The 14,191-nt window shown below is 40.5% G+C and overlaps 1 protein-coding gene across 2 annotated transcripts in view; it reads left to right on the top strand.

Moving 5' to 3' along the window:
- Positions 1-14,191, top strand: part of POLR1A (RNA polymerase I subunit A) — a 30,047-nt gene that overhangs the window by 14,490 nt on the left and 1,366 nt on the right. For both annotated transcript variants that reach the window (XM_042053604.1, XM_042053605.1), the window contains exons 20-33: positions 453-605; positions 785-867; positions 1,619-1,784; positions 2,275-2,496; positions 3,580-3,794; positions 4,438-4,605; positions 5,277-5,412; positions 6,147-6,304; positions 7,225-7,339; positions 7,957-8,073; positions 8,807-9,088; positions 9,686-9,886; positions 10,633-10,750; positions 11,956-12,120. In XM_042053604.1, the coding sequence (XP_041909538.1) occupies positions 453-605; positions 785-867; positions 1,619-1,784; positions 2,275-2,496; positions 3,580-3,794; positions 4,438-4,605; positions 5,277-5,412; positions 6,147-6,304; positions 7,225-7,339; positions 7,957-8,073; positions 8,807-9,088; positions 9,686-9,886; positions 10,633-10,750; positions 11,956-12,120 (2,299 nt within the window). The remainder of the gene's footprint in view (positions 1-452; positions 606-784; positions 868-1,618; positions 1,785-2,274; positions 2,497-3,579; positions 3,795-4,437; positions 4,606-5,276; positions 5,413-6,146; positions 6,305-7,224; positions 7,340-7,956; positions 8,074-8,806; positions 9,089-9,685; positions 9,887-10,632; positions 10,751-11,955; positions 12,121-14,191) is intronic.

Here is a 14,191-nt window from a genome sequence, read left to right as displayed (position 1 = left end):
ACAGACACCAAGCAAGAGACACTCTATAAATAAACACCCTCTAAAATGGAGTCAATGACCACAGCTCAAAAGAGAGAGCATTTTGGGTTGAGGTTTTTGTTCTGGTTTTAGTACACTGCTGAGAGGTGGTGAGGGTAATGTAGGGACCTAAAAAATATTTAAGTATTTTAAGTTTCACATCTCTGTGTTAAAATAAATAAACAGAAAGAGAATGGTAATGTTGAGGATGAGTCTGGGTACTGGAATAACTTAAAAAAAACAGGTGAGATATCCATGCCTTTTCTGCCCCTCAATAGCAAGAACATTTTGTGAACAATTCCACAATGAGCTACACAGCATTTACTGAGCAGTTGACCTTTTTTAACTGTATTTTTCAAGAAAAAATACTAAGCTTATGTGAACAGAAAGTTGGATGGAAAAGTGATGTTTCCTTTTTTCCTGTCCCCATTTAGATTTCTTGTTTGCTGGGCCAGATTGAGTTGGAAGGCCGAAGACCCCCACTGATGGCATCTGGCAAATCACTGCCATGTTTCCAGCCTTATGATTTTTCCCCTAGCTCGGGAGGATTTGTGACCGGCAGATTTCTCACTGGGATCAGACCTTCTGTAAGTTTAATACTGCTTGTGTTGATACTGAAGTTTATTTGAGTCTTGGTATTTTAATACAGAGTATCTGCAATTATGGATAAATGGAGTTTGTTCACCCTGGTTTCATATGAAGCTTTTGAGGAAGAACATAAATTGCCAGTGTTGATGCACTGAATGCTGATTGTGCTTGTGTTCAGGAATTCTTCTTTCACTGCATGGCTGGCAGGGAAGGTCTTGTGGATACAGCTGTCAAAACCAGCCGTTCTGGGTACCTGCAAAGGTAAGAGGCCTGGTTACCAACTGGAACCTTTAAAAGGTCCTTGGTTGGTTGATTGATTTTTCTCTTTATTATTTATTTTTTGTGAGAGGGTACTGTAGGCTGGAAGTGCCTGTATTGCTTAGATTAACTTCATTGTACTTGATTTTTTACAAAAGAGTCTGAATGCTGAATGTCTGTTCTAAGCCAAATTTTCTAGAGATCTAGATCAACCAGAACATTATAATGTCAAGCTTGTCTCTGGAACATAACAGCAGTTGCTTCTCCTTTTGCAGAAGTCTTTTTCCTCATACAAATATAGATAGGTGTACAAGCTCCAGGCAACTCTAGTTTTTCTTGGCCACCTTGAGTAGATCTTGTCTTTACTCAAGCAACACCTCCTGTATATATAGAAGAAAATGTAACTTTTTGGTTGTTTCAGAGGGTAGTGAGGAGTTCTAAAGGAGGGATGCCCCCTTCTTTCAGAAAACTGTTAAAGAGTGACAGCAGAAATAGAGAGTAATTTACTGTTTCATTTTAAGTCAGATCCGTCCAAGGAAACTGCAGGGAGCAACGTGCTGCAAGCTTTGCAAACTAAGCATTTCTCATGAGTGTTGTGTCTGTAGGATTTTGGCTTCCAGAATTCCTGATCAGCCCTTAAATACACTTAATATAAGTTAAAAACAGTGGTTTTTGTGTTAGTTATATCATCCTTGTTGCTTTGTAGCCTCTTAACAGCATTTTTCTTTTCTTTTTTTTTTTCCCTCTGGAATAGGTGTATCATAAAACATTTGGAAGGGCTGGTAGTTCAGTATGACCTGACTGTACGAGACAGTGATGGCAGCGTGGTGCAGTTTCTCTATGGAGAAGATGGGCTTGATATCCCTAAAACTCAGTTCTTACAACCTGAGCAGTTTCCTTTCATTGCAGAAAACTACGAGGTAGAACACCTAAATCTTAAGCATTAATGAGGGGTGAAGGGGAGACTGAAACATGTGGTTAACATCTGGCATATCTGTCAGGGTTCCAGGGGTAACATTTGTTTGTCTCAGTTACTTTCAGACTAATACACAATTTTATTTGCCATTGTATTCAAAATATGGAAGCAATCTGAAGTCTGCAGCGTGATTTAAGCAGTCTCAAGCGCACCAAGCACTGTCTGTTTTAACTCTGCACTTGAATTCAACAATGATGACTTCACTTTTCAGTCTGTCAAGTTTGATTAACTTCCTTTTACCAGTATCATCACTGCTTATTAGAGAATGGCGATAATAACATAAAGTATAAGGAGTTTTGTCTCAGTTGAGTTGAAAACCAAATTTGAAAATTGTTTTCCAGCAGTGACAGCAGATGACCTTTTCAGTTTGCTTTGCCTTTTCTGGTACAATGACGACAGAGAGAAGAATAATCACACAAATTACTTTCTTACAGGTAATCCAGAAGACAAACCATCTGGACGAAGCTTTAGCAAGGATGGAGTCTTACCAAGCTAAGCAGCAGTTTAAAGCCATCAAAAAGTGGAGAGCCAGGCACCAAAACTCTGTGCAAAGAGAAGGAGGCTTTCTGTTGTTTTCCCAGAAGAAACTGGCAAGTGTGAAAGCACAGCTTCCAGGAGGTGAAATGAAGAATGGAAGAGATCCTGCTACTTTACAGGTGACACAGTAGCAGTTGAATTGACCAACCCCTTCAAAAGAAGTTGCAGTAATCAGTTTTGGGGTTTTTTTAAATTGCTCTGTGTATCCTGAAGTGTTTCCCAGTCTAACTAAACAAGTTACCTTTTAAAGGAATCATGTCAACTGTGTGGATGATGAAGCTGAGATTTATTAAGGTCTGTGGGCCCTAGCGCTAGGGCAGGGCTAAAAACTGGGATAAATCTGGTTTTAGTAAACAGGTCATGTTTGTGGATGGTTTGGGTGGATTGTTTTTGTTTGGTGGTGGTGGGTTGTTTTGTTTTTTTCATGTACACAAAGTAAATCTCCCTTGCATGGACAGCTCTCTGCTAGCTGGATGAGAGCCTGTTTGAATGCCAAAGACCAGAAGGCTGAGCCAGCCTTGCCAAGTGTTTCCAAAAAATGCTCTTGCTTAAGCCACTTGTCCATCATGGCACTGATCTCTATGATACGGCTTCTAAGGAAGATTGTGTGTATGGACACAAAATGTAGACGGGTCCTGCTTCACAGCCTTGCTGTCACAAGGAATTTACCCTGGTGGAACGAAGGCAGTTAGCATGAAACCCCAGGTCGAAGGTGTTGAGAGATGGCTCTGTGAGCTTGTCTGCAAAAGTTGTTTTTCCTAATCAGTGGTTCATTTATTGAGCTGTGCTGAATTTGTGTTGCTCTTGAAACTTTTTGATAACAAGCTCCTTTGTAATGCCAGCTTTGGACAGGCAAGGTGAGAGTCAGCTAGGAGCAAAGGTTTAAGTATATTGAGGGTGTTCAGTCCCAGTTGAAATTACTCTCTGAGGCCTTATTTCACTGATTTCTGGAGTAGTTACTATGGATACATAAGTTGGGGTATTTCAGGCTTGTAAAGCATCTTGAAATCATTTGGGCTCAAAAGTGTTAAATATCAGAAAAAGGAGAACGCCATATTTGTAGCTGAGCTGTTTGCTGTGTTGTGTACACCCTTACATTCTGCACAGCTTATCTTTTCCTCCTTCACTGCTGCTTGATTGCTCATGGTCTTACTGCTCATGTGGATAAACCAGTCAGCTTAAAAACTTCCTCTCATTTTCAGTTGTTGAAGATGTGGTATGAGCTCGATGAGAAGAAACGAAGGAAGTATCTGAAGAAGACAAATAAGTGTCCTGACCCAAGCCTTGGGGTTTGGCGTCCAGATACCTATTTTGCATCTGTTTCAGAAACATTTGAAAATGGAGTCGAAGGTTATATCAGTAAATGGGAATCTGAGAACAGCCGGAGTTACATGCAGTCAGCACTTTCTGCTGATAGGTAAAAAGCTCTGAGTGTCTTCTTTTTTGCATTGAGCCAAAACCCAAAAAAACCTTTTAGGAGTGAGTTTGCTAAAACTGAAAAGTCTTTACCAAGTCTTGTTTCTGTTGTGGCCTTTGTGAAACTAAGCAGTGAGTTTCAGAATGGTTCTTGAAAGCCAAACGTGCTTAGTGTGCAGTGGAGAGGCTCTGGTTATCTGTTCCTTCCAAACCTGAATCTTCTGTGCTGCTGAGAGCTTTAGCAAAGGCTCTCTGGAACAACGGCAATGTATTGCTGTCCCCATACATATAAAATAATACTTTATAGTAACCTTGAAAACCAAAGTGTGCTCTTGATGCACCTTGGAGTTAGCAGGGCAGTTAAGAAGTCCAAGTGGGAATAAATGGGCTCTCTTTTGACATTCTGGGAATTGGCAGCAGAAACAAAATACAGTTTGGCCAAGGCCCCAGTTCTGTGTTAATGGGCTGTGTTTGTCAGATCAGATGGGGATAGACAATTTTACCGTTTCTGGAGTGTATTTGTCTGTAAGCTACCAGGAGTGATTGGCTCAAAGATGTAACTTTATTGAACTGAGTAATGATTCATTCTTTTCTGAGTTTATTATTTTTTATGTTGAGCTAAACCTCTTTTTCCCTGTCTACAGATTAAAGGATCTGTTGTATTTAAAGTGGCAGCGTTCTCTTTGTGACCCAGGAGAAGCTGTGGGGCTTCTTGCAGCTCAGAGTATTGGGGAACCTTCCACACAGATGACTCTGAACACCTTTCACTTTGCTGGCAGAGGTGAAATGAATGTCACATTGGGTATTCCAAGGTGAGAAAACTGTGTCCTCAATGGGCCCTTTATTTTAGGCACTTAGAGATATAATTGTGCTTAATCTCACTGGCAGGTATATGTGTGAATATTGAGGGTGAACAGTCCTTCAGTTTACTTGTAAATTGTGCTTGTTCAGAACTATTTTAATGTTTTACAATTTTCCAGTTATTTTGGTTTGTTTTCCAGATTCTAAATATCTGGGAAGGTCCCTTACTGTAATCTGATATACAGCAAATCATCCGTTTATTTGGAATAATGTGGGTCCTGACCTGGCCTCATGTGGGAGTGTGTGATGCCTTAGGTGGGAGGGGATTGTGTTGCTTCAGAGAAGCAGGGGAGGGGAAGAACATACGAGGAAGCATCCATTATGCATCTGTAGGAAAAAGACCTCATTAGTCCTTCTGTTCTTGGAACAATTTATTATCATCTATTCTCTTCCCATAACTGGGGGAATAATCTAATTGAGGCAGTGGGGCTGCTGTTGTGCTGTGCCTGGTGGGGAACCAGAGCAGAGCAAAGGAGCAGTGCAGTGTAACCACAGCTCTTGGTGCACACGGCTTTGGTGGAACTGCCAGTTGCTGCATGCAGCCCAGTTAAATGAACTAGATAATTACTTGATTGCTTAGTGCTTTTATTGCTTAATTTGAATGGTCATTCTTTGTTTAAAGGTTGCGGGAAATACTGATGGTGGCCAGCTCAAACATTAAAACACCGATGATGAGTGTTCCTGTGTTCAATACCAAGAAAGCTCTCAAGAAGGTGAAACAGCTTAAGAAACAGCTCACAAGAGTATGCTTAGCTGAGGTGAGCCTCCTTTTCAGTGCATCCTTTGAGAGTCAGCAAAACAAACTCTCCTCTTTGAGCTCATCAGTGGTTTGCTGTGCCACAGTCTTTGGCTTTTTCTCAAGCACATTTTTGTCAGCCTGTAGACTTGGAGGGTTTCTGTTTTATCTTTGAGACAAGCTAATCTGGCTGTGATTGACAGACATAGTCAGAGCCCAGAAAAAGACCTTTCTGTCTGTCCCCCACCCCTTCCTAATCTCACACAAATGGCTGTGCTCAGTAGAAGCAAAATGTGTCTCTGTGGAGACTGATGTGTTCTGTGTTCCCTCTCTTCCTGGGAGGGTACCCTTGTGCTCTCCTACATGCCCTATCCTCTTCTGTTTTACTCTTGAGAGTTTCATGAAAGCAGCAAGGATCAGGTTAAGACTTAGCTATGTGCTGGAATAGTGTCCTGCTCCATGAGCATGGTCAGAAAAATGAAGATGTTGGCACCCTGAGAAGGGTAATCTCTTGTGAAGGAGTTGGGTGGGAGGTGAGGCTGTTCTTCCAGTATTGTCTGAATTAATTGTTGGGAAGACTTTAAGCCAAAAAGTGCAGTAGGGTAGAGTCCTTTTACCCAGGAGCAAAGCCTCCAGAAAAGTTTGCTAGTTAGCCTTGTGTAATTCTGGTTTCCTGTGGAAAGCACTGGAACTGCAGGAAGTAAATGAAGTGTCTTTATCAAAGGAGTAACATTCCCACTTGGGAATGTTTTGTAGGTCTTGCAGAAAGTGGACATTGAGGAATCCCTGCATGTGAAGCACAAGCTGAACAAGCATCACCTCTACAAAATCAAATTCCATTTCTTGCCCCATGAGGATTACCGAGAGGAGAAGTGTGTGAAGCCCAGGCAGATCTTGCACTTCATGGAAACAAGGTGTGTGTGCTTTCAGATACTTCAATGTTTTTTCCTCTTTTGCCTTTTTATGGGTTTTGCATGTTGTTGATTACAGCTGGTGTGGCTTCTAGAGCAACAGTTCCAGCAGATGTGCAGAAAGCATTTACACAGTTGCTTTTATGTCTTGCACAAAACTGTGGATCTGTGGCATACTGGCCGTGCAGAATTGCGTCAGGGCAGATCTTTCACATGTCTCTGATACACTCATGCTCAGGAACATCTCATTCCTTTGGATGCTTAAGCATTTATTACCAGCAAAAACATTTGAATGCTTTAGGCATCCTTTGGTGCTCTCACTGAACAGAACTAAACTTTATTTCTTACTATTTATAAAAAATCCATTAATCAGAAAAGGCTGGTTTATTTTCCCCCCTTTCTTTTTAACCCTTGTTTCTATCCTTTTGACTGACCAAATTTGTGTAGTTAAAAGTAGAACATTTAATGATAAGGATCTATTGAAAGCTATTTTTTGCTTTGTAAAAAGGCTGCATTGATTTCTTCCTCCTGCAGGCCACATGAGTTCAAGCTGGGTTACTTTATTTTGTATGTGTTTGTTGGTTTAAAAAAGAAAAAAAGTCCAGTAATGAACCGTCTCTTTTGAAGGTCAATTTGATGTGCAGATTTTATATCTAGATGAGTGTTTAATTTTATGCTTTGGATGCATGGCTACATCTATAACAGTAACAGAGCTCATACCAACCTTTTGATTCCTAAGTGAATGAGAAAGAGCTGAGAAAAATGATTTGCCTTATCCTTGAAGTACTTTTGCATCCAGTAGGGAATAATGTGAATTATGAATTGACTATTTTCTTAATCAAAATAAATTAATTTTTTGACAACTTCAGACTGACAGTGTGGCACTGCTCAGCTTTGACATTCTGAGTTGCTTCTTCTGTCAGGTTCTTTAAAGTTTTTCTGGAAGCAATTAAAAGAAAGACTACAAAGATGGCATCTTTTAATGAAGTCAGCACTCGGAAGACAACTCGGAAGGATTTAGATGATGACCAAGACAAGGTACAGAAGAACATTACCTGAAAAATGCCTCACTTCCTTTCAGTGTTTTTGGGAAACAGAATTTGGAAAAGTGTAGCATGTTTCAGTGTACACTAAATGTGTGAATATTAAATTACTACTTAAATGTTTTCTTCACATGTAAACTGTTTTTGCATTCTCATAAAATTAACAAGGAAATTAAAGTTTTTGTGTATTTAAATCATGATTTACTTAGGACTGTATTCCAAAGTGCCTGTTTATTTTAGTTTCTCTGAGACAAAAGCATTTTACTCTGCTTGCTCCCAGATCAATGTCCTGTTGTAGCAGTGGTTGTCAAAACTTTGGGGAAGGTCCTTTGTTCATTGAAGTGCTTTTGCATGTTCCTTCTGCCCCTCCTCTCCCATCAAGGACTGTCAGAAGCAGAGTGACAGCTTATCCATCTTGTAGACATTCATCTTGTTACAGTTACCAGGCGTGTGAGTTCGTTTCTTTATAGTAGTGGACATACAGAAATTAATTTGTCTGTAAAGGTAGAACATTGGACAAGGGATTGTTAAACTCCAGATGTTTGGCTAAAGCCTTTAGATGCTTTCAATACTTCCTAGCAGTCATCCTGATTCTCTGTCATGAATCTTTAGACACTGAATAGTCTGGAAGCTGTAGCAGAGGAGGAAGAGAACATTGTTGATGCAGAAGCTGATGAAGGGGATGGTGATGCCACAGAAGTAAAACGGAGGAAGAACCAGGAAGAAGAGGTAATGACTTCATAGGTGCTCAGCACTGCTCTTTAATTCCCTGTTTCTTCCGTGTTTGAGTTGGGAAGAAAAACTCCCACTGAAACAAAATGCTGAAAAAACCCAAACCCCACTTGAGAGGAGATAGGAAAGTCTCTGCTTTGGGGTGAACAGTTTTCATTTGGCTCTTTTCTGAAGCCTTGTTCTTCAGGCATTTGGGTAGATGTGTCTGGCAACCAGGCTTCTGTGCTGAAGTTCACCTTAACTTAACCTTTTGCTAATTTTAGGCCATTAATCATTTTTAAAACTTCGCTTTTACTGTGGTTCTTAAAAAATATTCTCCCTGCATGTTTCTCTATGTTCAGTACTTCATAATTGCATCTTAAAAGATGGGGTGCTGTAATATCAGCAAGAGGGTGGGGTAGTTGAAAATCCTGAGGGAATCCCATCATCAGAGTTGGATTATGGGAAGAAATTAGACTTTTCAGGGAGAGAAAACGAAATTCTTCTACAGTCTCAACATCCTCTAGCATCCTGGACTACGCTAAGGAATAATGGTAAGATTATAGAGAAAAAAAGGCTGAACTGAATCTGTTATATTATTTTCTTTACAACAAAATGGCATTTTCTTTGTGCCATAGGGGTGAAATCCTTGCAACTCAGCAGTGAAGAATATTCCTGAATTAAACTGTTCATGATGTGCTATCTCTGTACAGGTTCTGGCTCAGATAAACACAACAATATTTCTTTGCAGGTCGATTATGAGAGTGAAGAAGAGAACGGGGAAGAAAACGTTAATGAGAATCCAGAAGATGAAGAGGCTGAATCTGAAAAAGAAGAAGGGACTCCTGGTGCTGAAGAGGATCAGAACAGAGCAGAGGGTGAAGATTCTCAGAATCCTTCCTTTGTGTCTCAGACTAAAAAAGGGAAAGATCAATTGCTTCAGTCAGCAGAGGTGCGCGTGAGCGCTGTTGTGGAGAGCCACCCATCCATACAGGATTACACGTTTGACACAGAAAACGAGCTCTGGTGTGAGGTAAGGTGGAACATCAGTGGATGGTTGCACAGTGGTTTCAGGTAGCTCCCATAACAAATGCATCTTTTCAGTGCAGTGCTGCTGTTTTGTCTCAGCAATCCTATATGAATACAGAAAGTGGCACTACAAGTGTCATTTTTGATGTCATTTTTAGTAATGTCTCATTTTCAGAACAACTCATGTAACTTTTTTTAATAACAGTTTTTTGACAGGTCTGTTGTGTTTTAATCTTTAAGTATATAATGGTCTGCTGTGTAGCCCTTGATGAATAAAAGTGATGGCTGGACTGCTGAAAAAAAATGTAAACGTCTTAAAAAACAAATAAAAGTATATACCTGTCCCCCTCCAAAAAAAAAGCGCCATCCCTAAAAAGCAGTCGTTGTAAATTCAGAGACCTTGAAAGCAATGTGGATGAATTATCCTGGGATGGGGAGTGCACATTAACATCATTCAGCTCTAATTCCAGTCAAACATTTATGTTCCTAAACACACAACGAGGGTAATTGCAGTGGTCTTCTTTTTGCCTAAAGAGAAGTGTGCTGGTTATTGAGCCTGGTGTTCAAGCCTCCTTACACTGTGGGGTTTTTTTCCCATTAGGTTTCCTTGGCATTGCCACTGACCAAGGTGTACTTCGACCTCTCCTCGCTGCTGGCGTCCCTGGCGCGCAGCACGGTGATCCACGAGGTGAAGGGCATCACACGGTGCCTGCTGAATGAAAGTACCAACAAGGAGGGAGAGAAGGAATTCGTTCTCCACACAGAAGGGATAAACCTGACAGAGCTCTTCAGATACTCTGATGTGGGTAATCTTATTTCTAATCCCAGACTTGAATGATGTTTTATGTTCTGGGGGAGATGGTGGATGATGGATGTCATTTCAATTTCTCAGGGGTGATGTGTAGCCTTTTCAGCTCTTGAACTGTCTTCCTCCTCCTTTTTATACCCAGATGTGTCCAGAGCTCAGCAGACCCTTTTTTCAAGGGCAGCTTGGGAATCAGTGTTTGTGCAGCAGCCAGTCCCTAATGACAGACGATTTCACACCATTCTTGTCTCTCATGTCTCTCTAAATGTTACTTGAGGGAGTTCTTCCATCTCAATGAATTGCAGTGCTTGGAGATGAATAGTTCTGTTATCCCATCTAGCGCATAGCTCTCCAAATACAGGATTGTTTTAAGCTGCATCTTCTCTTTTGCTGAAAGTTCTGGCTGGCTGAGATACACTGGGCATTGCATTGCATTGCATTGTTTGGAAGACTTTAACATGTATTTTGCTAGTTTGGCTTTTGTGATTTCAGTTAATTTTCTCCTGTGGTGAATTTTGACTCCAGTACTCCTATTCATGTATTTCATGCCACTTAACACAAATTCTCAGAATCATTTTTGTCTTGTTTTTCTCTGAGCTGCTGCCTAGTTGTTCTGTAACTGTTGGTGTTGCTTAAGCTCATGAAAACTGGAGGGAAAAAATCTATCTTAGTTTAGCTTAAATTATTTAGAAATACACAGCAACTATTGTCCTAACTTGTATCTCTGTTTTTTCTGCTTTCAGATTTTGGACCTGAACAGACTTTATTCCAATGATATCCATGCCATGGCTAAGAATTACGGAATTGAATCAGCCCTGAGGGTGATTATAAAGGAAGTAAAAGATGTGTTTGCTGTATATGGTAGGATTTCTTTGTATTTTTAAAGGTAGTCTTTAATACCATTTAGATGGGAAAATGCAGCCACATGCTTACAGTTACAGTTTTTCATGATCTTTTCATTTATGTGCGTATTTTTGAGTTGCAGTTTTTCATTCTTTTAATCATTATAGTCTCTTCTGTGAAGACCTTGTTAGTTAATTATTAGGTTTCTTTTAATCAGTAGAAAATTTACTAGGTGAGGTTGAATTTATTCCCCCTTCACAGAGTTCTTCCATTCTGGTGTATTTTTTGCAAGCTGAAAGGTCCAGACCAATTAATTATTAACGTCTGAGGAAGCCAACTGTTAGGCTTGTACAGTGGCCTTGAGAATAGGATCAATCTTGCCTCGCTTTGCCTTTTTAATGGTGTGAGTGTAGGCTCCTGAGTTTTTGTATCTTTCCTAAAATAGCTGCACTGCATTGCCTGAATGTTTTTATCTGAGACAGATGATTCAAAGAGCCCAGCCTGGGGAGGCTGCATGATTTCATAGGCATAGTTCAGTGAGTGGAGTCTTGCTATGAATTAAACTATTGAAAAGAGGGAAGATCCATACAGTGGGAATTTTAGCAAGCAGTTATATCAAACAGATTCGCCAGCTGGCAGCCCAGAATGGTCTGACCTTCAAGTTGTTCAAGAATGGCTCAGTTAATGTTGACAGCTGTTAATGGTCCCCCATTACGCTGAGTCCACAAGTGTTATTTAGGAATAAGTGCGGGTTTTTTTAGCCTAAACAGGGTTTTCTGTGAATGCTTGATGTCATGCATAGAGGACATCAGAACCTTTCTGACTCTGGGGCCCAGCTAATGCAGGCCACCAGGTGAGGGGTGAGAGCTCTGTCCATCCCAGATGGATGGATGTGTGATCCCTTTTTGTGTAAACAAGGATGGTGCAGACCTTTCCTGATATTAGAGAAACTCTGTTGCCTTACAGCATTCTTGACACTGCAGTTTCCCAGTCTTTTCATTTCAATTTGGAGAGATACTGGTTTTGTATTAGAGTGAGGTCTGCCTCTCCTGGATATTTGAGGGGCGCAGTTAAGCCAGAGACAGACTGCCAGAAGAATGTTAATAAAGATGTCCTCCAAGCTGCTTGGATTCAAGGGGTTTGATTTAGACCTGATTTGTTTAAAAAGCCCCACACACTTAGTCCTTGAATGCTCTGATGATTGCTCTTTCTTGTGTTCTAAGGAATTGTGGTAGACCCTCGACACCTTTCACTTGTGGCAGATTATATGTGTTTTGAAGGAATTTATAAACCACTGAGTCGTTTTGGAATTCAGTCCAACTCCTCCCCTCTGCAACAGATGACGTTTGAAACCAGCTACAAATTCTTGAAGGAAGCAACAATGATGGGTAAATGGTTTAGTTTGAGATCTCTTGCTGCAGCATTTCACATATGCTTGCTTTTTGTTGTAACTTTCCAGTATTTTGCATAATGCATAATTACATTAGAAAAAATGCCAGAGACAGAGATTTTAATTAAGCCCTTGCCTAGGAAAATGTTCCAGATGTTTTTAGTAAAATTCTGTCAGCTGAAATAAAGCTAGCTCCCACATGTAATTTGTGGGGTCTGTGACTCCTTTCTTTAAGAATTAGGGATTTTTACAACAAACCTTAAGGTTGTTAAGATTTGTTGCAGCAAAGCTTTATAACAGACTACTAAATCTGCCTTCTTCTGTCTCTACTATTAAAATTGTCTTCTCTGCTTTGTTTTTGTGCCTATGTTATAACTTCCATATCTTTCCCAGCCTTGCTATTCAGCATTTTATTTTGAGAACAGACCTCCTGGCTGTTACTTCGATTTAGCACTTTATCTCTGCTTTTTTCCATCCAAGACAGACAAAGGGTCAGACTCATTTGTCTAGTGGTAGGTTTCTGGTGCCATTTGAGATTCCCAAGAGTATCCTTCTGCCCTGTAGTTGCCTTTCTGGAAAGTGTAAAGATCACATGGCTGTGTGGATCATTTAGGACATTTGGAACAGCACTAGCCATCTACATTTAAGGCCGCCTATAAAACAAAAATTGTGCTTTAACTGTGCAATTTGACATTTTGTGTGATCTCAGGCTTTGGATACTAATTACATCTCCCTTTTGCAAATAAACTTGGTTTCTGTCACCTGCCAGTCAGATGCTTGCATTGCAAATGCTGCTGTGCTGTGTCCTTCCAGTTACAAATGGGAGGAGCTCTCAACATGATCTCTTCAGCTCCTGTCTTAAACTGCCTTGCACAGATGTCAGAGATATTTCTATCACTGAATTGCTTTTTGATAATGTTGTTTTATACCTTTTCTGGGAAGAAAGGTTGGGTTTTAATTAATAGCACTGGTTACAATTGACTTAATCTGAAAAACATAAAAGGAAAGTGTAAATCCAGGGTGAAATTAAAGAGAAGAGGATGTTTCTCACTCAGTTTCACTCTCTGGATTTATGTTGTATCACATACTGACTTAGAAATGAAATCAGAGGAGGTTTTTGCTAAATAAAATGTAATGTATGGATAATATTATGAATAAAGACATGCAGTGCATGCTGACAGAAGGGCAGGGTGGCTTGGCAGGAACTGCAGTGATTACAAGCAGAGGGAGTTAATGATTTCACCACGCTGGAAATCAGAGTCATAATGGGGATTGCAGCAGCCTGGATCTAATTTGCTTTAATGTAACTGGTAACTTGACTGTACAGTTCAAGAGACACTGCAAGGATGCCTTGGGGCTGATGCCTTGAGCAGTAGGAAGGAAAGAAGGAGGTTTGTGAGGCCGTGCACAGCTGACGTGAGCGGGGCTGTCAGAGCACACAGGCTGCTGAGCAGGACTCCTTCTGCAGGGAGCAAACTGCATCAGCAGTGAGATCCCTTGGGCTGTTTGCTCAGAGAACAACTCTTTGTTAACATCACATGAGCAAACAGGGCAGTAGGACTGTCCTCTTTAACAATCCAACAAAGGGGCTTTTTTTTCCTTCAGCTGACACACATTTAGGAGCAGCTATTAAATTATCCAGCTGTGACTGAGATCAGAGCAGTGAGCACATGCCATACACAGGGCTGTCTATGCTCCTGCCCCCACCCTCTGCATGATGGAAAGTTGCGTACATTTTGCTCAGTAGAATGAAGATAACCAAACTTAGCAGAAGTTTAATGATTTTATTTCCAATTTCCTACTGCTCTAATGATAAACTTTCAGCTTGCTGTAGTTAGGGTGAATGAAAAACAGCCTGGATGCTTACAAAAACAGTGGAAGCAAAACAGTCCCAGCCATCTGGAGTGCTTCCAAATTTGTGTGACACTATTTCGCTACAGTGGGTAACCACAAAATCAAAGGAATTCATGGAATGTCTCTCCAGTGAAAAGTTCGCTTCATATCTAGCCAGAAGGATTTACAATACACATCAAAAGGATTCACTCTAACAAAGGGAAAAGGCAGCAATG

The sequence above is a fragment of the Corvus kubaryi genome, unplaced genomic scaffold (genome assembly GCF_017639235.1).
Source record: "Corvus kubaryi isolate FWS band 111438036 unplaced genomic scaffold, C.kubaryi_AGA036_p1.0 split1-131, whole genome shotgun sequence".
Taxonomy (NCBI): Eukaryota; Metazoa; Chordata; class Aves; order Passeriformes; family Corvidae; genus Corvus; species Corvus kubaryi.
The sequence above is the reverse complement of the archived record's forward strand: the minus strand, read 5'-3'. Positions and strand labels throughout refer to the sequence as shown.